Below are 26,351 nucleotides of genomic sequence, written 5' to 3'. Positions count from 1 at the left end.
GAGTAAGAAATTTAATTACTACTTTTATATTCAGTGTTCACCTCTACCACTCATCACATCTTACCTTAGATTATATTACTAAAAATCAAAATACTTATTATTCATCTCACTGTAAGCCCTTTAATTATTGATTTATTTAATTAATGTTTGTCTTGGACTGAAAGACATTATTTATAAGCATATTATTTATTGAATTTGATTTTTTCTTGTTTTTGATAAGAGATAATATTTCTAGTAAGTGTTATAGCTGTAAATTAAAATAACAAATATCAGTCTCAATTTTATTACTTAAAATGCTGTGTCATACAAAACAGTGAAAGCAATTAAAACTTGAATTAACCTTATATTTAGTTTAACTATTCTAAAAGGTTCTCCCCTTTTAAATGAAATATACTGTACTTTAATGGTTTATATGACTTTTTAACTAATAAGTATAAATAGCAATTTAAATAGGGTCTGGCTGGTCCATCTGCAAATAGAGCAGAAGTGACCTTGATCAACACAGAAAATCTAAATTCTTACATTTCACAAATTGAAGACATGATGGATTGAAGATTATCTGACAAAACATAAGTGAATCACATGGTTGACATTTTAATCTTATTCTTTGATTCATGTGTTCTTATTAAATTTTATGAAGCTTATATGCTAGTGTTTTAAAATGTTTATTTCAGAATTAAATATTTTAGCATATTACAAAATGAAGGACAATACAACACAATTATGAAAAAGTTAAAAATAACTGAGAGAGGGACTTCCCTGGTGGTCCAGTGGTTAAGGCTCTGCACTTCCACTGCAGGGGGCACAGGTTCAATCCCTGGTCTGGGAACTAAGCCAAAAAAAAAAATAGCTGAGAGAAAAAAAATTGCTACTGAATTAATCTAGAAGAGAGAGATGAAAATTTATTTGACTGTATACTTATAATAAAAGTGTTATATTATTCTGGTTATGTAAATAACATAAACACACTGTAAAAATAATTAAATAAAGCAAAAAAAAGTTTAATGAGGAAAACAAAAATGTCTGCAAACCTCCCACCAGGGCTCCCGAGTGGAGCTGTGCTGTCTGTGCCCTCTGCAAAGGTGCCCAGCTGCGAGGCCGAGTGGCACCTCATCTAGTGAACTTCCTCTTCTCGCTTTATCTGTCTTGAGCAAGGGTTGATAGCTCCTTATTTGTATGATGATGTTGAATGTGCTTTTCTTTTTTTTTTTTTTTTTGACTTGTGAATTTGTTTTTATTTTTATTGGGCTATAGGGGATGGGTTGGGAAATATCTCTGCAAGTTATGCCCTACTAGGGAAATGTCCATTCTAACTTCCCTGGGGCAGCTTTCGGAGCTTTTTCTTTTTCTTGGAGCCGCTGCTCTTGCAGGCAGCAGCCTCTTCAGGTCCACTGCTGAGTGGCTCCTCCTTGGAAGAGAATTTCCTCTTTTTCTTGGGAAATGCTGAATGCATGTCTTTCTAAATAAATTATGTCCTGAGAATGATTTTACATAAAAGAAGTAATAGCATATATAATATTCCTATTGTGAACAACTTTTTTCCACAGATATATAGCTCATTATTTAGGATCATTTATTAAATAAGACTGGAAAACCACCTGATTTTAAAATAATGATAATACTAGTTAAACTTTATTGAGCACTTACTGTGCCAGGCTATTTTAAGCTTTTTACATTTATTAGCTTGTTTAATCCTCAAATGAGAAGGGTATGGTTATTTTTTTTCATCTTTATTGGAGTATAATTGCTTTACAATGTTGTGTTAGTTTCTGCTGTACAACAAAGTGAATCAGCTATATGTATACATATATCCCCGTATCCCCTCCCTCTTGAGCCTCCCTCCCACCCTCCCTATCCCACCCCTCTAGGTCATCACAAAGCACCGAGCTGACCTCCCTGTGCTATGCAGCAGCTTCCTACTAGCCATCCATTTTACATTCGGTAGCGTATATATGTCAATGCTACTCTCTCACTTTGTCCCAGCTTCCCTTCCCCCCACTCTGCATCCTCAAGTCCGTTCTCTACGACTGCGTCTTTATTCCTACCCCGCCACTAGGTTCATCCGTACCGTTTTTTAGATTCCATATATATGCGTTAGCATACGGTATTTGTTTTTCTCTTTCTGACTTACTTCACTCTCTGTGACAGACGCCAGGTCCATCCACCTCATTTCAGATAACTCAATTTCATTCCTTTTTATGGCTGAGTAATATTCCATTGTATATGTGTGCCACATCTTCTTTATCCATTCATCTGTCAGTGGACATTTAGGTTGCTTCCATGTCCTGGCTATTGTAAATAGTGCTGCAGTGAACATTGTGGTACATGACTCTTTTTGAATTATGGTTTTCTCAGGGTACTTGCCCAGTAGTGGGACTGCCGGGTCATATGGTAGTTCTATTTTTAGTTTTTTAAGGTATGCTTATTATTGCCATTTTTTAATTTGAGGGAAAAGAGGCAGAGAAAGTTTAATTCATTTGTATAAGATCGCACGGCTAGGAAATGTCAAAGCCAGTTTCAATCCAGGCAGCCTGGGTCTATACCCACCTCTGGATCTATACCACTCACTCTCAACCACAGGTAATAAAACTAGAGCAACAAAAATTCGCAGTATATTTAACCTAAGCGTTGTTTTTATATGAATAAAGTAAAAACATCATGTTAAAGGAAATGAAAACAGGGCCTAAATAATTAAAAATTTAAACTATTTTCTCAAATGAAGTCTTCATATGAAAATATGCTTACCAAAATTGATATATAAATTGTATGCAGTTCTAATTAGAATTCATTCAGTTCAATATTTTGAAGGGTATGCATAGAATAAATTATCTTAAAGTTTATTTTATATGCTGCACTTTTAGAATATTCAGTAAAATTGTGAAAAGGAAGATTAGTGAGAAACTCCCACCTGATAGATATTCAGACATAGGGTAACTCTAACTGTACTGGTTCCTATTCTGGTATAGGAATCAATTGACAAAATAGAGGTCAGGATTAGATTCCTGAACATTTGGGAATTTATATGGCAGTCATTTTATTTTTACAAAAGTTCTGAATGACTTAATCTGCTTGTTCTAAAATATCCCAGACTTTGCCTTAGATTGTGGCTTTTGTATTTACTATTTTTCTGCCTCAAATACTCCATCTCTAACTAATAGTCAACTCTTACTTAAAATAGACTCCCTTAGGTATTACAGTAACTTTTTTTTTCCATCCTAATACACTGAAATGAAATTATCTCACTTGTTTATTTGTTTACTTGAATGTGGGTTTTCTTTACTCATTAGAAAGAAAATCTGTGAACCCAAGACCTTCTGTTGTTGGAACCTATACTTAGAAAAGCCTGTGGCTCCTAGGAAGGCTTTCAGGAAATATATACTGGAGTACACATGTAAATTACTAACAAATGAATGAATACACATGTATTGTGGCTGTATGGGCAAGTATTTTTATTGATAGGGTGTTTGACCAAAAATGTTTGGAGATCATGTTATACGTTATCAAGTAAAAGTTGCTTTACATTATTTTTTAATTTATTTACATAAAGTAGTACAGCTTTAAGCACCAGCCATTGATTTAAATACAAATGAGTTTCAATCTTTGTTTTTCTACTTAGCCTGTGGAATATTTGCTACAAATAAAATTTAAGCAGTTTTCCATATGTCATTGCAGAATAATGGAAAGTTTAGCTACTTGGAGATACTATGAAGCAAAGGAAGGTGGCTTCTGAAGAGATCATGGTATATTATATGAAAACCCGTAAATTAGAATCATTGACATAGAGGCATTGGTGGTCATGGTCCATCCTCTTTTATTCATTGATGAAAAAAGTAAGACTCCATGGGTTGAAGTGTTTATCCTAGGCCACACGATGAGTCACTCAGAGTGTGGTTAATAACAAAGGTTCTGTGCTCTTTCTGTGATATTATATCTAGCAAGTGTTCAACTTGCAAAATTCCTGCAACAGATTTTGCCTTTGCAATTATTCTAAATGTTTCAAGTTCAATAGAAATTCTTAATTAATAATTGTAAGCATGGATAGTACTGTTCAGCAAGCAAGGAAATATTGTATTTATTGAATATTATGTGTGAAACAATTTAATATTATTTCATTTAATATGCACAAGGATGACATATTTTTTCTCCTTAATTTTTACTTACTTAAGAGCTATACTGTTAGTGCTTGGAGAGACTGTCAGTTGTTGGAATTGACTCACTTTTGTTTATTCACTCAACATATGTTTATTGACTAACTACTTTGTTGGACTCTGGGGATATTACAGAGAACAAAACGTGTTCTGCTCCATTGAAGCTTATAAGGTTGTAGGGAAGATAGATATTAAACTCGTTATATAGTTACCTAGATATGATTGTCATAAGAACTCTGAATGAGAATTATAGATGCTTTGGGAATATATTACAAGAGATTACAAGAGAGCTTGACCTAATTTGTGGACCCGGGAGTAGAAGTGGGTGAAGCAAGAGAATAGTGGAGCTTTGATGTGAAAGATGACTTGGTAGCGTAGTGGTGATGGTGTGAGTATGGGAAGGAGTAGAATCAGCGGGGACAGCTTGCACAAAGGTCAGTGGCTGGAAAGAACATGGTATATGATATACTAATACTTTAACACACACAACTAGGTGAAGGGGGTTAGGGGATGAGGTGTGTGAGATATGAAGGGTCAAATCATGTAGTGCTTTATAGGACATGTAAGGACTTAAGAAAAATCTTAAGAAAAATGAGAAGCCATTGAAGGATGTTAAGAGGAGAGTAAAATGTTAAATTTTAATTTTAAAATAATCAGGCTGCTTGCAGTATGTCAAACAGCTTGGTGAGGGCAATAGAGCATGAAAGGATCATTTTAGTTCATTTTCTGAGGCATTGTTCCTGCAGCTACATTTTAAATATGACTGTGATACATTTAGACTGTGAGTATACTTGAACTCATATTAACATAAGTTTTATCATTTAATAAACAATTGTCTAAGTTGGCAAATGCATGTACTTATACGTATGCCATTGTTTAAAACATATTTGAATTCTTGATGTTGTTGTCAAAGTCTATATGCATCCTTTTCACACCCCTCAGGATGGCTGAATACATGATCATGAACTCATATATTTATGAACAAATATAAAACTCTATATAAATACGCATATGAGAATCTGTTTGACTTTTGAAATCTTTTAGAATTAATTCAGAGCCAACATAGTGAATAATGAAAGTGAAATAATATTTATTGAATGCCTTTATTTTGTGAGACAGTCAAGCCAAATACATACGAACACAATTATGTTTAACCCACAGAGCAATCCTATGAGGTAGGCAGTTTTATCCTCATTGTACCATTGAATCTCACTGAGGTTAGTTAACCTGCATATGATAACCCAGTTGGTAAATGGGAGATTACAGTTGAGTTCTCCTTAAATACTGTGCATAATGCTAAATTAAAAGTAAAATACAATATTCACTGGTAAAAAAGCAAATCATTAGGCCTCAGTTCCTTTCTCAAAATATTCAAATTAAGAATTTCTGAAATTTGTATGAACAGTGCATTGATACAGCATACACAAGTCAAGGTTGATTTCACTTGTGATCCTGGCATGTTTGCCTTCTTAGACCTCAGATATATAGATAGTTCCAATATGTTTGATGGTTTTTATCACTGGTTACTATTTTCTTAAAAATACATTATTTTATATAGCTTTTGTTAAAAGAGTAAAACAAATATTCACCATTTGCTCTTCATCACCCCCATATGTAATGTACTCAGAAACTTTCTTCATAGTTCAAGTTCTCTTTCAAAATGTCTTTTTCTATGTATAAATTTTTAGTCATCACTTTGCAATTAATCATTAGTTTGCTGGAATATCTGACCTTTTAAAACATTTTGTGCATGTTAAAATCTTTTCTCTTGATGTTTTATTTGCTTAAACTCCTTTTAACATGCTGTCTGTGTCTTACTCATGAGCTTGATTTTGTATATAATTTGTTATTAATTCTTTGTGGTAAATAGCAGCCACTTTTTTTTTTTTTTTTTTTTTTTGCTCCAGGACTGCTAGTCAAGTATTGACTGAACTACCTAAAAAAGTCTGCTGTTGCATATTGGAACTTCACCCTTGGTTTGCTCTAGCCAGAGAAGACTAGGCAGAGAGACTAATTATTTTACATGTTTTTATTTGTCTATACCTAAGAAATAAGTGAATTAGGAATTAGATATGCCATTTCTGGAAAGATATACAACCATATAAATCTAATTTCTTAACATGTAAGTGTAAGTCATGTGAAAAACACAGTAAAGATCAAGGATCAAAAGAAAAAAGTTCTCTGAACACTTCTTTTAACAAATTTCCCCCTTTTTGGCCCCAGTTATGGAAGTAATGTGTGTTTCATTCTAGAGAAGAAATAGACAAAAAGACAAATTAAAAATCACTGAAATCCTTCTATCCAGAGAAAATTATTGGTAACATTGTATCAGATATTTTCCCAGTCTTTTATCTATGTAATGACACTGTGGTAGGCTGAATAATGGCCTCTCCCTCCAAAGAAGTCCACATCCTAATTCCTGAAACTTGTGAATATATTACCGTAAATGGTAAAAGGGGATTTTCAGATATGATTCAATTAAAGATTTTGAGATGAGATTTTCCTGGATTATTCTGGTGGACCCAGTGTAATTACATGTGTTCTTCTGAAAAGGTACAGAGGGAGATTTGACTACAGTAGTGGGAACTGTGATGATGGAAGGAAGAGGTTGGAAAGAGAGGAGGGACGGGGTCATGAGCTAAAGAATGAGAGGTCTTCAGAAGCTGGAAGAGGCAGGAAGTGGATTCTTTTTGAATATCCTCCAGAAGGAACCACCCCTAACACTCTGGTTTTACCCTGTAAGACTCGTTTGGACTTCAGACTTACAGAACTATAAGAGAATAAATTCATGTTGCTTTAAGCCACTAAGTTTCTGGTAATTTGTAACAGCAGCAATAAGAAGCTAATATACATTTTTAGTGTATTTATTTCTTTTCCAAACATGGCATGACAAAGGAAATATTTCTCAGAATTATTTTTCCTTAATTTGTCCTTAATATCTTTAGGTGTGTCATCTGTTCTCTTGTAACTACCAGCATATCATACCTTTAAATTAATTTTATTCATTGTTTTTTCCATATTGGCAGTTTTAAAATCAAATAAAAATTATCTTATTTTTGACATGAAATCTACCCTCAACAAATTTTTATTCACCTTGCATAATTGCGACTTTATGTCTGTTGATTATCAACTCCTATTTTCCCCCTCGTCTCAGCCCATGGCAACCATCTTGCTACTCTCTAATTTTATGGGCTTGATTATTTTAGATACCTCATATGAGTAGAATTATGCAGTATTTGTCCTTCTGTGACTGTTTTATTTCACTTAGCTCCAGCAATATCATTCTGGGTGTTTATCCAAAAGAGTTGAAATCAGGATCTTGAAGAGATAATAGCATTACAGTGTTCATTGCCACACTGTTTAATAGAGTCAAGATGTAAAAATAGCTTAAATGTTCACTGACGGTTGAATGGAAATACTGTAATATATGACATGAATGAAACTTGAGGACATACAGGCAGCTTTTTTAAAAGCTCTTTTAAAATGTTCCATGTGAAATAATTTCAGATTTACAAAAAATGTGCACTTTTTTTTTATGACTTTGACCCTTGGATAGTGTTGGACAGTTATTTTATAGAATATCCCTCAATTTGGTTTTGTCTGATGTTTTTTCATGATGAAATTCAGGTTATGCATTTTTAGTAAGGATACCACAAAAGTGATGTGTGTTTTTCTCAGTGCATCCTGTCGGGAAGCATATGATATCAATTTGTTCCATTATTGGTGGTGTTGTTTTTGGTCACTTGTTAATGCACAATGTCTACCAGTTTTTCCACTCTAAAGTTACTGTTTTTATTGTATTTAGTGAGTGTATTATGGGGAAATTCTTTGAAATTATGTAAATGTCCTATTTCTCACCATACTATCACCCACTATTTTTACCATACATAGATGTTCTTGCCAAATGGTGATTTTCTATTCTGTTATTTCTTCTGTTTCCTCTACATTTATTAACTATAAGGAAGAGCTGTCTCTTCTCCTTCATTTATTTGTTTATTCACTTATTTGTATTTATCAGTATGGACCCATGGAGATACACACACACACATATTGTGGCTTATGATAAATTACTATTATTATTTATTTTACAGCTGAAATTGCTCTAGATTTGGCCATTGGGAACTCCCTCAAATTGTCTCCTCTGTTGTTTTGGCAAGACTCTATCATTCTCTGAGTACTTCCTTATTTTCTGACACTATAAGAAATTTCAGACGCATGGTGTACTTTCCAGCCCTAGCCCTGTAATCAACCATTTTTCCAAGAAGCCATGGTTCCTTATATTGGAGAATGGTGTTTAGAAAGAACCTGGGAGCTAAGTATGCTTATTGGTTCTGGGGCATTCATCTTTCCTTCCTTTAAAAAATGCTATTATTTTTTAAATTAAACCACCAAGTATATTCTTACTCTCTTTTTGAAACTCTACTATCTTGCTTTAACAGAAACTTGTTGTATCCTGAAACGTGACTCTTCTCTAAGGGAAGTGTTGACTGTTTTTTCTTTCCCAGTGTCGACCCCTTAGAATCTAGACATAGAAATAGTATCAACCTTTCTTCCTTTGAGTTTGACAAATAACCGCTTTTCTTTACTCACTCAAAAATTTCATCTCCTTTGAAGCAATATTTTACCTCTCCTTGTTGCTGCCTTGCACTGAAATCCTGTGCACCCCATTTAATCTTCTATCTGTTTAATACTTTTTCACCTGCCTATTATCTCTCTTGACATCATTCTTGATTTCAATTTCCACATGTACTTTAATTATGCATTAATTACGTTGTGTTCAGTTTCCAAGAAGGCTTATAGGACTCGAATACTCTGTACTCTCAGGATAGCTTTATTATAAGCAGAGGATATACATTGAAAGTGGTCTGGAGATCTTAGATATTAGGGCTGACTATATAGTTATGGCAATTAAGGTGGTGTGGTTTTTTTGTGTTAAAATAGCCCCCAAATAAGAACTGTAGGTATTTATATTTTTATATTATATCTGGCCACATACTGAAATTTTTTATTATTTTAGTAGCTTTTTAGTTGTGTTATATTTCTTTGTAAACAATCTGATTTTAGACATAAGAAGGTTAACTTTGTTTTCTTCTTTTATTCTAACTTGAAATCTGTCATCTGTTCACTGCCAGACCTTTTTGCTATGCTATTTCCATATCTGTATTTGTCTCTTAGTTGTAGTATTTGTATAAATAATTTTTTTTCAGGATGAGTATGTAGATCTTATATTTTAGGGCATTTGCTTATCTGGAATTATCATTATGTTGTTTTTCTATGTAGACAGGATGGTTGAGTATGTATATTTCATAAAATATTGCTTCACTTTCTTGTCTTTTGACATGTTACTCAAGATCGCCTAGCATCTTGCCTAATCTTGCTTTCTAAATAACTAATTTGTTTGTATGAATATGTGTGTGTGTGTGTGTGTGCATGTGTGCACATGCCCATATGGATATGCCTGGATGTCTATTTTTTAAATAACAACTTCATTGAGGTATAATTCATATACCTAAAGTCTCACCCTTTTAAAGTATACATTCAGTGATTTTTTTAGTATTTTCATAAGGTTGTGCAGACATCACCACTATCTAATTTTATAACATTTTCCTCACTCCTAAGAGAAACCCAGTACACATTATCAGTCACTCCTCATTCTCCTTTCCCCTAGCCTTTGGCAACCTTTTTTCTCTCTTTAAAGACTTGTCTACTCTGAAGTATCGTATAAATGATGTCATGGAATATGTGGTTTTTGTGATGGCTTCTTTTATTTATCATAATGTTTTCAAGGTTCATCCATGTTATAGCAGGTATCAGTACTTCATTCTTCTTTATGGCCAAATAATATTCCATTGTATGGACATATCACATTTGTTTGCCATTCACCAATGGATGGACATTTGGGTTGTTTTTACTTTGGGGCTATTATGAATAATACTGGATTCTTTTTATTTTTTATGCAGGGCATTTCCTTTTAACATTTAGGTTTGAATCTTCAACAGATTTTTTATCATATATTTAACATATATGTACTTCTTTTCAATTTGTTATGATTGTCTGCTTTTAACAACATTTTCCCTGCATATGTTGAAAATTTCTATGTCTAATATTCCTCTTGAGTGATTTTCATCTCTGTTCTATTCTGGGAGTCTTTTTCAGATTTGACCTACATGAACTGGTTCAGAATTATGTTTTAATTCCTTTATTTTCTGATCCATTATTTTTAATTTTGCCGTATTACATTTTGTTTTTGTTTTGTTTCTTACACTTTTAACTTACCTAACTCTCTTTTTATTGTAGTCTTCAGTGTTATTATCTCATCTTTCATCTTTAATTATGTGGGGTTTTTTTAGATTTTCTTTTTCCTTTCGTGTATACTGCATAGATATTTTAAATGACTAAACACCTTACTCATATTAAATAATTATATATACTTACTCTATTATTGACAAAATATTTTTCTCGTTTCTCACTATGCAAGTCAAACTAACATAACAATACAAAAGATGTTAATTTTTCCTTTCTCTTTATTTTCATGATTTTTTTTTTCATTTATACAATCAGCATTTGGAGCCAGAAGTATGAACAGCCTCATATTATCCTTAAGGTCTACCAAGTTCATATAAAAAGTGAAAGAGGGTCTTCCCTGGAGGTCCAGTGGTTAAGAGTCCGCCTTCCAATGCAGGGGACATGGGTTCGATCCCTGGTTGGGGAGCTAAGATCCCACATGCCTCAGGGCAACTAAGCCCACACACTGCAGCTGGAGAGAAGCCCGCATGCTGCAGCTGAGACCTGATGCAGCCAAAAAGTACAAATAAATAAATATTAAAAAAAAAAAAAAAGTGAAAGAGGTGTAAAGAAGAGTGGCTCTTCTTCATATCCATTTACCCATATTTGTAGGCTTCATTTTTAGATCCAATTGGGAAATTAATTGCCAGTGTCTAGTTTCCCTGGACTTATCAGAGGTAGTTTGCTGATTGTTAGCCAGAATATTTAAGAGCCAGCTGTATCATTTACAGCTGTTCCAAACTTCAGGGCTGAGTCTATGAAATCAGAGGATTGATTTACATAGTGTTTATGGTTTTCTTCAAGCTTTGAAATATATCTTTGGTGTTTTTTCTATTCACAAAGTTTTCAAATAATTGTCTCTAGTCAGTAATATATTTAAAAATGCACAATGCAGTTTGTCTTTTTTTTTGACTATGAAAGTTTAAAATATGCTGAAAAGTATAGTATATATATTTTCATATGTGTAGTATATATACCTTTGTAGGACATAAAATTTTAAAATTATTTACCTACCAGTGAGTTTAATAAAGCTTAACACTTTGCTATGTTTCCTGCAGCAACATAGGCTCCACCTCTGCTAACCTTAGTGCAGGATGGGTGCAGTTTACAGGGCTCCACCCTGTAATCTCAGCAGCAGGATTTTCTTAAGACTTCCTTTTTTTTTGTTTTTTGTTTTGGTATGAATTTGTTGGTGCTTCCACATTACTGCTGGTCTAGCACGCAGGTGGGGAGAGATATACAGGAAGTAAAAACAAACAAACAAATAAAACCCCTACAAACCCAGGGAACTTATGACTGGGTCATCCCTTGAGTTTTGAGGTCACTGCCTTTTACCTACCCAAGGACATTATTCTAAAATTTCTTCTCTCTCCTTTCTTCTCAACTGTTTCTTTTCTACTAAATTTTATGTATGACAAGCAGTATAAAAACATGCTCTTTCTCCCAATTTAAAAAGGAGCCTCTCTTCCCTCACTTTATCACACTTACTCCTCCTGCTATTTTGTCATTTCTTTTTACTTGTCAATAATTCAGTAAGTTTTTTGAGTTGATTTATAGTCAAACATGACTTTCTTTTTTATACCATAATAAAGTGGTTCATTAAAGCAGTACAAAAACTTATTTTCAAATGATGCACATTTGCATAAACTTGGGTGTATTTAAAATTTTAATGTTTTATGTTCTGTACCCTACTTAGCTAAGAAGTTCAGAGTAAATTACAGCATTAAGGTACATGTTTTAAGTGCCAGTTAATTATTCATTTGCAAACCCCCTAAAATACAGCAACATGATATTTAAAATTAGGGAGAGAAATGTATCTCCTGGTTAAGTGGAAAATTGTACAGTTGGCTTCTGGAAGACTTTAAGCAGGTTTAAAAGGAAACATTTTATGTAGAATTCTAAACTCTCTTCAATTTATAATATTACTTGAATTGAGTAATGCTCCTACTAATTTTGTTCCAGGATTCAGGCTTATATTCTAGGCCAAATGACATTTGGATTGATCATTACCATACATAATATACATTGTACTGACCTTGTACTTCCAACTCTAATAAATAACAATAGGGAACTCAAACTTGAATGCCTGGCCAAGAATTTGGTGACTGTGGCTGAGGGTGAGAGTCCATAAAGGCAAAAGAATGTCCATAGGCCTGGGACACTGCAGCCTCTACCCAGAGCTGCTCAGGTGTCCCAAGTCACCAGTCCCTACCTCCTAAAGGCCGTCGGCTCCTGACTTCTTCATGCTTAGTTTCAAGCTAGAAAAAAATAAAGATAATTATTCAGACAAGCTTTGGAAAATAGATTTGAAATGTTTACTTTTTCTCAGTGGTGTTTTCCCTTTATTCTGATTTGATGTTATCTTTCCTTAATATTGCAGCTGTACTTCTAAAACCTTCTCAGCTGCAATTGACCAAGGTGATCACTATTCTCTATTCTAAACACTATATTTCTTTGGCTCCCTGGACACTAAATTCTGGTTTTCTTCCTGTCTCATAGGTTGCCCTCTCAGTCTCCTTTATAGGCTTCTTTTGAGGATCTGATTATTTAACAGTGGTTTGCCTCAGGGCTCATCTCTTGAACCTCTTCTCCATCTACAACTGGTGATTCCTTGGCTTCACGGCTTTAAATCCCATCAAAAATGCTGATGATTTCCAAATTGTTATCCACTAGACTCCTGAGCTCAACATATCCCTTATATATTCAATGAGTAACTCGGACATAACATCTTCGAAACTAAGCTTCTAATTATTCCACACTCCCAACAAATAGAACCTATTCTTCTCACCCGTCTCAGTTAATACTGACGTTTTTGCTCCATCTTGGGTCAAAAAAAGTTACCTTTCTTTCTGTAAAATGCTACATCTATTTATTTAGCTCACCCTGTTTGTTACACCTTCCAAGTACCTCCACTGCTCTTCCCGTCTCTACCTTCACCTCTTGCTAGCATTCTTGCTGCAGCCTCTTCACAAGAATCTGTTAAGGCTCATTCTTTCGTTGAGGCGTTTGTACTTGTTTCCTCTGCCTGGATTACGTTTTCTCTTGTAAACACCATGGTTTATTCTCTTACTACCTTTGATCTTTAAATGTTCCTTTTCAAAGTTGCAAGCCTACTCCTACCTGGACAGAAATTTCTCTCCTCTTCACTGGCTTATTACTCTTACACTTATTGTCATGTTATACTATATGCTCAAATTATTTATTAATTTTCAACGTCCATTTGATAGAATATACATTGCATAAAGACAGAAATCTGTATCTTTTATTGTTTTATATCTCCAGTGCCTAGAACAGCTCTGGCCCATTGAATTTGCCTTGCATTTTCTGGCAGTCAGATGAAATGTGACCTATTACATAGTTCTCATTATCACGGATAAGTATGCCTATAATAAATTCTTAGAAAGACAGAGTGTTGCCTTACACTAAATTATATAAGAAATATATAGGGTGGATCTTATAAAGCATAAAGTAAGCAACATAAAGAATGATGCTTTGATAATAAATCCAGTGATATTGTTCCTATCTTTACTTTTAATTTTAATAGTGTTTAATGGCTGAGGGGATAACATGAAAGGTATGTATCCAAAAGATAGAAGTCATTTCTATTTAAATAAATGGAAATATTTTTTAAAAGGTGGCAGTTTAACATTATGAGTAATACTTCACCTTTGTATAACACGTGAAGCTATTCATGACCTATAACATTTAAATGTTTCACCTTGGTTTCAGTATTATTATACATGGACAAAATTTAAAAATGTTTACCACTGAATTCTTTTTACCAATTGTTAATAAGAGTCACTTTTGTAGAATGATGCTTATCACAGAGTCATTTAAAAACTGCTGAAAGTAAAAATTACTACAATAATAGGTCCAAGTAAATGCATTATGGCATGTGATGAAATATTATTTAGCTATTAAAATTCATGTTTTCAAAGACTTTTGATTTTATGAAACTAGGATACCAAAATGTCTCCCTGTCTTTCTATCTACAGAATTATAACTGGAATAAAATGCACCAAAATGTTACCTGTATTTTTCTCTGATTGTAAGATTGTGGATGACTTTATTTTATTCTCTTGTGTAGTTTCCAGAATGGCTACAGTGTTTGTAGAACCTTTATAATAGCAAGAGAAGTAATAGAATTTTGAAGAGTTAGGACTACTTTCATATCTATATTTTGCTTTATGTTGCTTGATAACAAAGATTTATATTTTGCCAGTCTTGAATAGGCCACTAATAATTAATGATAATAATTTTCAAATCTGATATGCAATATATTTTCACCTAACTTTTGTTTGTCAAACAATTTTTAAAAGTACATATCCGGATTGTATTTTTTTTCCCCTACAGACAGCCTTTTGATTGATTATCAGTTTACATTCAGCTTATTACAGGAAGATGATCGCCACCATACTGCCATAAACTTCATAGCAAACCCAGAACAGGTAAGAAGATAATTTAACTTTTAAAATATCAACGGATACAGCTTTTCATCATCTTTCAGTGTAATTGTACCTCTTCTCAGAATTATCACACTGTAGGGCTTTTGTAGAAAGACTAATCTTGTTAATTATTTCTTTTCGTAAGACCTAGTTACCTTTGTGATTCAGAGAATTTGTGAGCTTGGTATTTCAGATTTTGTAAACAGTCCTACAATTTATGCATTATTTCTGTTATTTTTCAGGCTTACAACAGTGTTTATGCTTTTAATTATGTTCTGAAACTGGGAGTGGTCTTTTTGAAAATATAACCCAAAGCTTCAAAACATAGGCTATCTTATATATATTTTCTTTTTTTTAAAATATACTGTTACATAGTAGTAAGTTTTCATTATATTTTTTCTAAATCATCTGTTTTATCTGAGTTATATGAATGCTAGGTTTTAAAAAAATTATTTTTATTGAGATGTAATTGACATATTACATTGTGTAAGTTTAAACTGTATAATATGCTGATTTAATATGTGCATATATTACAATATGATTACAAACATAGCATGAGCTAACACCTCTGTCATGTCAAATAATTGTAATTTTGGGGGGGCAATAATCAAAATCTAGTCTCTTAGCAACTTTGAAGTTATGATACAGTATTTGTTGTCTATAAACACTATATTGTGCATTAGAGCTCTAGGATTTACCTACTGTTTGCAAGTTTGTACCCTTTAACAACTTCTTCTGGCGGAGAAGTTCTCAGGGTTTTGTACCTTCTCCCAATCTCTCTGAGTCATGTTGGCTGTAGTGAGCCACCCACATTTTGTTTGTTTTCTCTTAGCTGATGTCAGATGTCCACACATGCTTGTTCTCTCAGTGCTCTCTGTCTTAGTGGAGACAGAAATAGGTCCTTTGGGCAGTACCATTAAAGGACAAGTATGTTGGATATATCCTACACTCTCTCTTTCCCCTGAGGGAGCAGTCATTGGCCAAGTTGATCTTTCTGATGTTGAGCTGCGCTGGCTTGGGGGAGGTGCTGACCTTGGTAAAGTGAAATTGTTCTTTTTACCCATTATAATGTGGCTATTCTCAGTTTTGTATTCATTTTTTTGTACTGCAACTTCTTAACTGGATTTTGGTCCTGTCATAGAGGTGTTCTGGTCCATATATCATTGTTAAATTGTTTTCTTTTTGTCAGGGATGAGTGCTGGGACTTCCTATTCCACCACCCTACTGATGTCACTCTTTCTCAAATGCTGTATTCTTATTATACATTAATCCAGCTTATAAATCTATATCATATATTTTAATAGTTTTTCAAATAGGTGAAACCTCAAAATGTATCCTGGCATTCACTAGCTTCTTTCCTCTAAAATATTTTACTGAACTTGCCAACAAATAGTATAATTTAAATTTTCAGTTTCCAGTAAAGTAAGAGCCCTCTTTCCCCAAAATAGGGAAATTCTCCTTATTCCTTAGATTTTAAGGGATGCCTACATTCTTGGGACTACATTTAAAGTTTTGATTTTTAAATAAGGCTTTTTGAGGATGTCTTCGTACAAGTATAATACTCTCTTCACTGATGGTGTGTATTTTTATAAAGACATATTAATATGTCAGAAACTACATTTTCTGTATAATAAGAATGTTTTAATAAGTGCATTGTAAACACTGTAGACTTCTTTTTTACTGTGGTAAAACATACATAAAGTAAAATTTATCATTTTAATCATTTTTAGGTGTACAATTTGGTGGCATTTAAGTACATTTACAGTGTTATGCAACCATTACCACAATCCATCATCAAAATTTTTCATCAGTCCAAATAGAATTTCTGTATCCATTAAGCAATAACTCCCTATTCCTCCCCTACCCCCAGCCTGTGGTAACCTTTATTCTACTTTCTGTCTCTATCAGTTTCTGTGTTCCAGGTACCTCATATGTGTAATCATACAACATTTGTACTTCCGTGTCTGGCTTATTTCACTTAGCCTAATGTTTCAGTGTTTCCAATGTTCATCCATGTTGCAGCATGTATCAGAATTTAGTCTTTACCTTTGGCTTCTTGCATGTTTAATGGTAATTCCAAACTTGTAGAGTTCATTGAGGATATAAGACATTTAATATAAATGGGATATGTGACTCACAATGTGGATATGAGTAATACTTCTCTCCAATATGATCCATAGTGTCATACACATGGGCTCAGATTAGCCATAATTCTAGTTTGCTTCTCTCTTGGCTATCCTCTCCTCCTTCAATTTCCAGAAAAACTTGAATTCCTACAAATGTCACAGCTTTCAGTTTTACTTTCTGCTGTATTGTTCAGTTGAAGCCAAGAGCCCAGACACGTTTTTGGAAACTGAAGGACACTAAACTATCATGAGAAGTGCCACCAGGGATGCTTGTAACTTCATTATAAATAATTTGTAATTAGATTTATACAATTTATAATTAAAGAGAAATTCAACTTGGAACAATTTCTGAAATTAAAATAGATTATTGGTCTGGGCTTCCTACTTATCCTACAAAAAAAATAAAAAAATAGGTACCTTCATTATTTATGCATTTATTATATTTTGAAAACAGATATAATTCTAACCCACTGTACATCATCTCCAGCCAATGCTTTCATGTGAACAATTTCTGGAGTAGTTTCTTGTATAATATCTTGTTGAACTTATCCACATCTAACAACAATGTTCTAAATGACTAATTTTGTCATGTACTGTGGTAGTCACAGTATTACCTCTTCCAGTCCAGTATATTTCCTTGACCTTAAATGTATTTTATAGGGCTTTAGTTATGGTACCACATATTTCAGTAATGCCTATACTTGAGAGGATGAACTAAAAATTCAAGAAGAGTTCTATAGTTTCCTATATCAATTGCAAATTTTGTGTGACCTTTCTAGCAATAATACCAGTTATTCTCACATTTCCCCGACCCAAAAGAAGGCACACACAATCATGAAGATGTGACTTCAAGATAAAAATAATGATTTAAGTTTTCTTAGGGGTACACTGTTTCTACCATGTTTTGTTTTCGTAGAAAAGCAACTATTTTTGAACCACTCCATTAATAATAAAAAAATCAACCCCTTCTCAGAAGTCAGCAGTTATGTCTTCTTTCTGAGTCCCCTGGTAAGGAAGATGAAGAATCTTATTTAATGTTCACAAGAAAGTCTTTAGGGAAGTCATGAAATCCCCATTTCAGAGATAAGGAAACTGATTTTCGGGAAGGAGAGGTAACCTTCCCTATATCAATCAGCATGTACATTAAAGAGCTAAGATTTGAACCCCCCAAGGTTGCCTGACTCAATGATGCATAGTCTTTATAAACTCATTTTGTTGCCTCATGAACATGATTTAATTAATAGGAAGCCGCAATTGCTAAAATATTGAATTATAGCAGCCTCTGGCTTACATAGAGAAGGCCAGATTATAGTAGGGAAGATAAATGGGAACTTTAAATATACCTTTGAATTTATCACCTATATTTTTTCATTAAAAAAGTGTAATTGGCGTCTGCACTTTCTCACTTGAGTATTCACATGATGTTTACAGTGTGAGAAATATATCATGGACATAAAACAGTAAACATATCTATCTAGTATAATTTGATTTTTTTAACCACAATATTTTTTTTCTTGGTAGTCAAACAAAAATTTGGATATTTCAATAAATGCATCAAACAACTTTAATCTCAACATTACATGGTCAGTTGGTTCAACAGGTAAGAGGATTTTGTTGTCATGAGTCTTTCACTTCTGTTCCTATATGTAGGGTGTTCTAATATGACCTTTTATGTTAATTTAAATAATTGAAATTAAAAAATATTATATGACATATATATACTATATGCCATAATTATGCATATAATAATACCTGCTGTTTCAGGTAAAAATAATAAGTAGCATTATTAATAAAGCTTCATTACTGTGTTAACTTTCTCCCTAATTCAATTAAAATTAGGTGGATAACAACATTTTATACTACTTAATTTTTTTTTATGACAGTGTTATGAATTCCTGTGATTTTAATTAAGATAGATTACTTCTTTAATGACTAAAGCGGCTGAGATTTCAATTACTTGATTCACCATTGAAGCTATAAATTTAATTATTGACCTTAATATTGATATAAGACAGTGAATTTTTTCTGTATATGCTTATAAATTACCAACTTATCTATTACTTTTAAGCTTACCCCTTACTTTTGTCAGCTTTGGTGCTGAGAGAGGGTAAAAAAAACCCTGCACTTAATAGTTCTTCCATAATAAGGTTTATAAGTTGAAATTGTTAACTTTTAAGAAACATAACTAAGAAGAAGTACAAATCTGTATGCTGGATTATGAAAAAGTATTCTCACCGTTTTATATTTACATTTTAGGAAATTCTATTGCTTTCTACTTTCTATGTAAAAGATAACACTGTTGCATAAAAGTGCTGGAAGCTTTTTAAAGAAAATATATGGATCCTTAGAAATCCATATTTGATTTCTTAAAATTAAGTTATTATGCTATTTTAATATGTAGAATAATGGAAACAATTCAAAAGTGAAGAGGTCTTTGCAATTCCAGATTTTATATTACATGTGTAAAAATGGAAAAGATTAGACAATTATGTAGATATTTTGTTCCAATAGTGCAAACATATAGTGAAATCTTGGTTCTGTGAGTTTCATTAATAAGAATTCATGATAACTTGTACTGTAAATTTGAAATTCTGCATAATAAACTGACTCTACAAGAGTTTTAAAATTTGTCAACAAAAATACATAAAACCTGTGTAATCACTTTAGAACAGTGGTTTTAATATGCAAGAGATCACTTGTAACCTTCAGATTCCCGGAACCAAATCTCAGAAATTTTGATTTATCAGTTTGGAAGATGTCATCAGGAAATCTGCATTTTTAAAAAGCATCCAAGGTTATTTTGGAAGAGGTCATCAGTTAGAAATTAATTCAGTTGCTCAGTATCCTAATTATTTTTACTGTTAAGGCAGAGGGCTTGGTAAGATTGTTGGAAATTCTTTCTTCCATTTGGTTAATTTCAGTAAATATTTATTGAGTACCCAATATGTGTTTAACTAATTGAACGTTTAACTCATATTTTAAATTATATCCTCCCAATTTATTCAAAGTAGTGGTGGTTCAGTTTGTGGTAAACAAAAAAAATTTGATTTCTTTTCCGTTTTTAAATTGGATTGAGACATGTGAAATATGTCCTGATTTGTTTTGAAAGGCTCTGTGGAGAAGTAGAAAAAGCTCAGTTTCTGAAGCCTTATATACCTGAGTTCCAGAAAGGACTTTACTGTTCAGTAGCTATAAACTTAAGGCAAGTGTCTTAATCTTTCTGAGGCTCAGTTTTCAGTTTGAAAAACAGAGCTGGAATATCTCTGGGATAAATTTTTTTTTAGAATAGAATATAAAGTCTCTAAGCCAGTGCCTAGTATGTAGCACTTAATCAGTGGTATCACTTTAAAAAATAATTTTTATACTAAATCTGTTTCCATTATATCAATATGTATGACAAATCTCATTTTCTTTTTTCTTTGTCAGTCTAAGTTGTAAAACATTGACTTTATTTGGATAGTTATGTTCTTATAAGTATAGTTATAAAAATTAAGTAAATATCATATATATGTATATATTATGTTAATAAAGATACCTGTTTCCTAATATGAATTATTTAAATTTGTTATTATTATTTACATTTTAGCTGGAACAATATCTGGGGAGGAGACCCCTATAGTTTCCAAGACTAATATAAAAGAATACAGAGATAGTTTTTCCTATGAAAAATTTAACTTTAGAAGCAATCCAAACATTACGTTCTATGTGTACGTCAGCAACTTTTCATGGCCCATTAAAATACAGGTAAGTGTTAATAGTATTTAATCTAATGACCACTGAGTATTTTCATTACAAAAAGAATGCTGTTTTTGTTCAAAGAAGTGATAAAGATTTCTATATTTTGAGCAATATGAAAACAAGTATTGACCCTCCATAAAAAGGATACAGGGAATGTCTGTGATGATGAATGTCTTCGTAAAAAATGTTTACACGAATAATATTGAATTAACCAAAGAATGTACTAATTTTTCAGTGAGATTATATTCTTTAAAAATGCATCAAAACTTGAAATAACTACATTGTTTGTATTTTCTGATTAATTTTATTCTTTGAGGGTTAGATACTCTTTTCTTACAATCCAACTTGAAATCATTTGCTATGTTTAGTAATCTTTATTATATACTGAACATAATGCAAACCTTCATTAAAAATTTAGGATTAGCAGTACCTAATAGTTAATTCTTTAAGGCTCACTACCTTTCACTATTGATTTCTTTATCTACTCTATATATGTTGTATATTTTATTTTTATTGTGTTTAGTGATAGGCTGCTAAAGGCTTTTGATTTATTGCTAGGAACATTTAGGATGTTCTTTCTATGTTGAAAGAGTCAAGGTTTATAGTCTTAATTTATGCTTTTATAAAAGAAAAAGTTTATATTTTTTAATGTTGGGATTTATTTATCATCCTTTTATGACTGTTTGATTAGAATGAATTCAAATTAGTTTACTAAATAGCTCACATGTGCCAAGCTCTGTGCTGAGCCATTATGTTTTATAATCTTTAAAAAATTACAGATCATTTATTCTTCTTTTATATAGAAAAATTTGCATGTTTTATTTATATTAATTTCTATGTGATTTGTGGGAGGACTGAGTGATTTGTAAAAATCATTTGTTTGCTGGAAAAATTCTTATTGTAAGGTTGATTCCATGTCTAAGTTAAGGAAATTACTTACCTGTTCAAGAAATATTAGTACAAATTACTACTCAGTAAATAGTAATAAAAATTAATTTGATAAAGTTACTTCTTCATGGTGATTGAATTAGATGCTAATATAGTAAAAAAAAAAAAATGCCAGAAATATTTCCTTGTAGTTTTTTAGAATTTTGACTTTGAGGATGCTGGATATATCATTTCATTTTCTAAGATTTATATAGAAATGTTAATCAGATTTCACTTGTTTTATTCAGATTATGATTGAAGGTGACAAAAGGGCTCATCCTTGAGCTTATTAAATAGTAATTAAAATTGAAAGAATTGTTACATTTTTTATTGTTTCCTGCCCTTTATTTCATGGCTATCTAATTATATTTTATTTTTAAGCAAATTACACAGTTACTTTAGAATGTTCATGAATATTTAATGGTTAGAAATTAACTTTCTAAATTGGATTTTCTTTTGAGATCATACTAGTAATATGTTCTGGAAGCCAAACCAGAATTTGAATAATGAAGTTAAAATATCTCACTCTCCCAAAATAATAAAATGTGGAAAATAACCGTGATGGTCAAGATAGGTAGAGCCCAGTTCTTACTCTTTGATTAAAATCATCACCTTAGTCCTATGGGATATGTTATATTAAGGGGGATGAGTAGGTGTGTTTGTTTAGAGAACTGTAATAAACTTTCCATTTTTAAACATAAAATAGTAAAATTATTTGAATTGAGATCTATTTGCTAATAGAATTGAATGACATTGATTTTTGAATGTTTAACCATCCTTGCTAATCAGGGGTAAGCTCCACTTAGTCATTTTGTATTATACCTTTAATATATTGTTGCATTTGATTTGTTAAAATTTTAAGAATTTCTGTACCTATGTTTATGAGGCATGTTAGTTTGTAGTTTTTTATTCTTATAATCTTGTTGACTTTGTAGCATGGTACTGCTGGCCTTATAAAATAAATTGGGAAGTTTTCCTTCCTGTGTAATTTTCTGAAAGAATTGATATAGAATCCATATTATTTCCTTCTTAAGTTTGTGGTAGAATTCAACATTGAATGAATTTGAACTTGTGATTTTCTTTATGGGAATGTTTTAACTACAACTTTAATTTCCTTAATAGATAGAGAGCTTTTCTGGTTATCTGTTTTTTCTTGAGCGAACTCTGTCCGTTTATGTCTCTTAGTTGTGTCTTTCCCATTTTATCTAATTTGTAGAATTAATTGGCAAAAGATTTTTAATAATATTCACATATCATCCTCTGATGTCATCTAATTCCTGGTATTGGTAATTAGTTTCCCCTCTCTTTTTTTCTTTTCTTGGTCAGTCTGGTTAGAGAGTTATCAATTTCACTTATTTTTCTATTTTTTATTTCATTAATTTCTTCTCTCTAATTATTCCCTTTCTTTTGCTTCCTTGACATTAATTTGCTCTTCTTTTTCTGATGTCTTAAGGTGAATGCTTTCTAATTTCCTTTTTGATTTCCTCGTTGATCAGTGGGGTATTTAAAAGTGGGATATTTTATTTCCAACTATTTAGAGAATTTCTAGAAATGCTTCTGTCACTTATCTCTAATTTAATTCCAGTGTAGTTGCAGAATATATTTTGAATGATTTGAATTTTTTTTTTTTGATTTGAATTAAAAACAATTTTTTGAGACTTATGGTCCAGTGTTTTTGGCAGAATAATGGCTCCACAAAGGTTACCACATCCTAATCTCTGGTACCTGTGGATATATTATCTTACATGGACAAAGAGGACTTTGAAGATGTGATTAACTTTAGGACATTAGGATGATTACTCTGAGTTACCAGGGTGGACCAACCTAACTACATGAATCTTAATGTAACCATTTTTGGCTGAGGTTAGGGTCAGAGGATGATGTGCCTACAAGAAGAATGGTCAGAGGGAAGCAACACTGCTCGTTTTGAATATGGAGGAAGGGGGCTCGAGCCAAGGAATATAGACTCCAGAAGCTGCAAAAGTTGAGGAAACAGATTCTTCACTAGAACCTCTAAAAAGAAACGTATCCTTGCTGACACCTTGATTTTAGTCCACTGAAACCTCTATCAGATTTCTAACATACAGAACTATAAGACAGTAAATATGAATTGTCTTAAGCCACTAACACTGTGTTAACTGGTTACTACAGCAATAGAAAATGAATAAACCTAGTGTCTTAGTCCATTTGGGCTGCTATGAAAAAATACTATTGACTGGGTAGCTTATAAACAACAGAAATTCATTGTTTACCATTCTGGAGGCTGGGAAGTCCAAGGTCAAGGCACCAGAATGGTCAGGTTTTGGTGATGGCCCTTTTCCTGGTTTATAGCCTGTGCCCTCTTGCTGTGTCCTCACATGATGGAAGAGGATGGGGAGCTCTGTGGGACTGCTTTTATAGGAGCACTAATCCCATTCATGAGCAATCTACCCTCATGACCTACCTAATCACCTTTCGAAGACCATAGCACCCAGATATGAATCTATTTTGGTAAATGTTCCTTGGACAGTTGCAAAAGAGGCATGTTCTCCTCTTGTTGGGTGAAGTCTTGTACAAATGTCAATTAGGGCAGGTTGGTTGATAGCTTTTGCAAGTCGTCTAGTGTCCACATTGATGCCCTGTCAATTTGAAAAATTAGCGTCCAAATCTCTGACTGTAACTGTAGGTTAGTTTATTTGTTCTTGTAGTTCTAGCAGTTTTTATGTCATGTATTTTGAAGCTCTCTTACTTAGATGGATAAATGTTTAGGGTTTTTATGTCTTCTTGATGAATTTGGTGACTTGACCTCTTTATTGTTAGGAAATTACTTTCTATATTCCTGGTAATATTCTTTGCTTTAAAATTTATTTACAAGAAATTAAAATTTATTTTGCCAAATATTAATAGTTAAGGCACTCCAGCTTTTTAAAATTACTGCTAGAATGCTATGTTACTTTTCATCCTTCTACTTTAGCCTATTTGTGCTTTTATATTTAAAGTGGATTTATTTTAGGCGGCATATAATTGTCTTTTTCTCCAATCCTAAATCATGTACATGTAATGTATACATATTTACAGGCATACCTCATTTTATTGAGCTTTCCTTAATTGCAGTTTGCAGATACTGCGTTTCTTACAAATTGAAGGTTTGTGCCAACCCTGAGTTGAGCAGGTCTATAGGCACCATTTTTCCAAAACATTTGGTCACTTTGTGTCCCTGTGTCTCATTTTGGTAATTCTCATGATATTTCAAACTTCTTTGCTATTATTATATTTGTTTTGGTGATCTGTGATCAGTGATCTTTGATGTTACTACTAGGACTCAGTGAAGGCTCAGATGATGGTTAGCATTTTCAGCGATAAAGAATTTTTAAATTTCGGTGTGTATTGTGTTGGCCAAAAAGTTCATTTGGTTTTAAGTAAAAATAAAAGACACATTTTTTCATTTTCATCAAGAACTTTATCGAGCAACATATTCATTAACCAAATGAACTTTTTGGCCAACCCAATACATTTTTTTAGATATAACGCTATTGCACACTTAACAGACTATAGTATAGTACAAATATAATTATTTTTTACAAATATAATTTTTTATACACTGGGAAACCAAAAACATTATGTGAAATGCTTTATTGCGTTATTTGCTTTATTGCAGTGGTCTGGAACTGAACCTACAGTATCTTTGAGGTATTACTGTATGTCTTTGGGTTTAAATCTAACATCTTGCTATTTGTTTTCTATTTTTCTTATTTGTTCATTGTTCATTCTTTTCTTTTTTCTGCCGTATTTTTTGAATTCAGCATTTTTTATGATTTAATTTTATCCTTTTTGTTGGCTTATTAGCTACAACTCTGTTGTGTTATTTTAGTGATTATTTTATAGTTTATCATATACATCTTAAACTTTTCATTGTCTATAAGAGATATTACATCACTCATTTTTTGTATATTAACCTTAAAAAGTGTACTTTCATTTCCTTCCCCCGGCCTTTGTGCCATTGTTGAATATATTTTACTGCTTCATGTATTATAAAATTCACACTACACTTTTACTATTTTTGATGGTCAGTTTTATTTAAAGATATTAAAAATAAGAAAACATCTTCTCTTTTACCTACATATTTACTGTTTCCAGCATTCATCATTTCTTTTTCTTTTTTGTAAATCCAAATTTCTTTTTTCTTTAATTTTTATTTTATATTGGAGCATAGTTGATTAACAATGTTCTGTTAGTTTCAGGTCTACAGCAAAGTGATTCAGTTATACATATATATGTATCTATTCTTTTTCAAATTCTTTCCCCATTTAGGTATTACAGAATAACCTAGCGTTCCCCATGCTATACAGTAGGTCCTTGTGGGTTATCTGTTTTAAATATAGCAGTGTGTACTATGTAGTATCATTTTCCTACTGCCTAAGGGACGTCCTTTAACACTTTAGTGGAGATCTGCTGACAATGCATTATATCTGCCTGTATTTCTGAAAAAATCTTTATTTCACTTTTCTTGGGGTGGTGTTAAAGAATTTTAAATTGTAGCTTTTTCCTTTCATTATTTTAAAGATGTTTCTGTATATAGTCCTTTGGTTTCTATTGTTTCTAATGAGAAATGTGTTTAACCTTGCTGTTCCTTTGTATGTAATGGCTCATTTTCCTCTTTCTGCATTAAAAATTTTTTTCTCTTTATCACTGATTTTGGCCAA

At 32.4% G+C, this 26,351-nt stretch overlaps 1 protein-coding gene across 1 annotated transcript in view; it reads left to right on the top strand.

The window, feature by feature from the left end:
• The window catches only part of ATRNL1 (attractin like 1), a 706,302-nt gene that overhangs the window by 238,206 nt on the left and 441,745 nt on the right, over positions 1–26,351 (top strand). Inside the window, exons 22-24 of the mRNA XM_007173145.3 lie at positions 14,787–14,881; positions 18,526–18,604; positions 20,591–20,748. Of these exons, the coding sequence (XP_007173207.2) occupies positions 14,787–14,881; positions 18,526–18,604; positions 20,591–20,748 (332 nt within the window). The remainder of the gene's footprint in view (positions 1–14,786; positions 14,882–18,525; positions 18,605–20,590; positions 20,749–26,351) is intronic.

Source organism: Balaenoptera acutorostrata, chromosome 16 (genome assembly GCF_949987535.1).
Source record: "Balaenoptera acutorostrata chromosome 16, mBalAcu1.1, whole genome shotgun sequence".
Lineage (NCBI taxonomy): Eukaryota > Metazoa > Chordata > Mammalia > Artiodactyla > Balaenopteridae > Balaenoptera > Balaenoptera acutorostrata.
The sequence above is the reverse complement of the archived record's forward strand: the minus strand, read 5'-3'. Positions and strand labels throughout refer to the sequence as shown.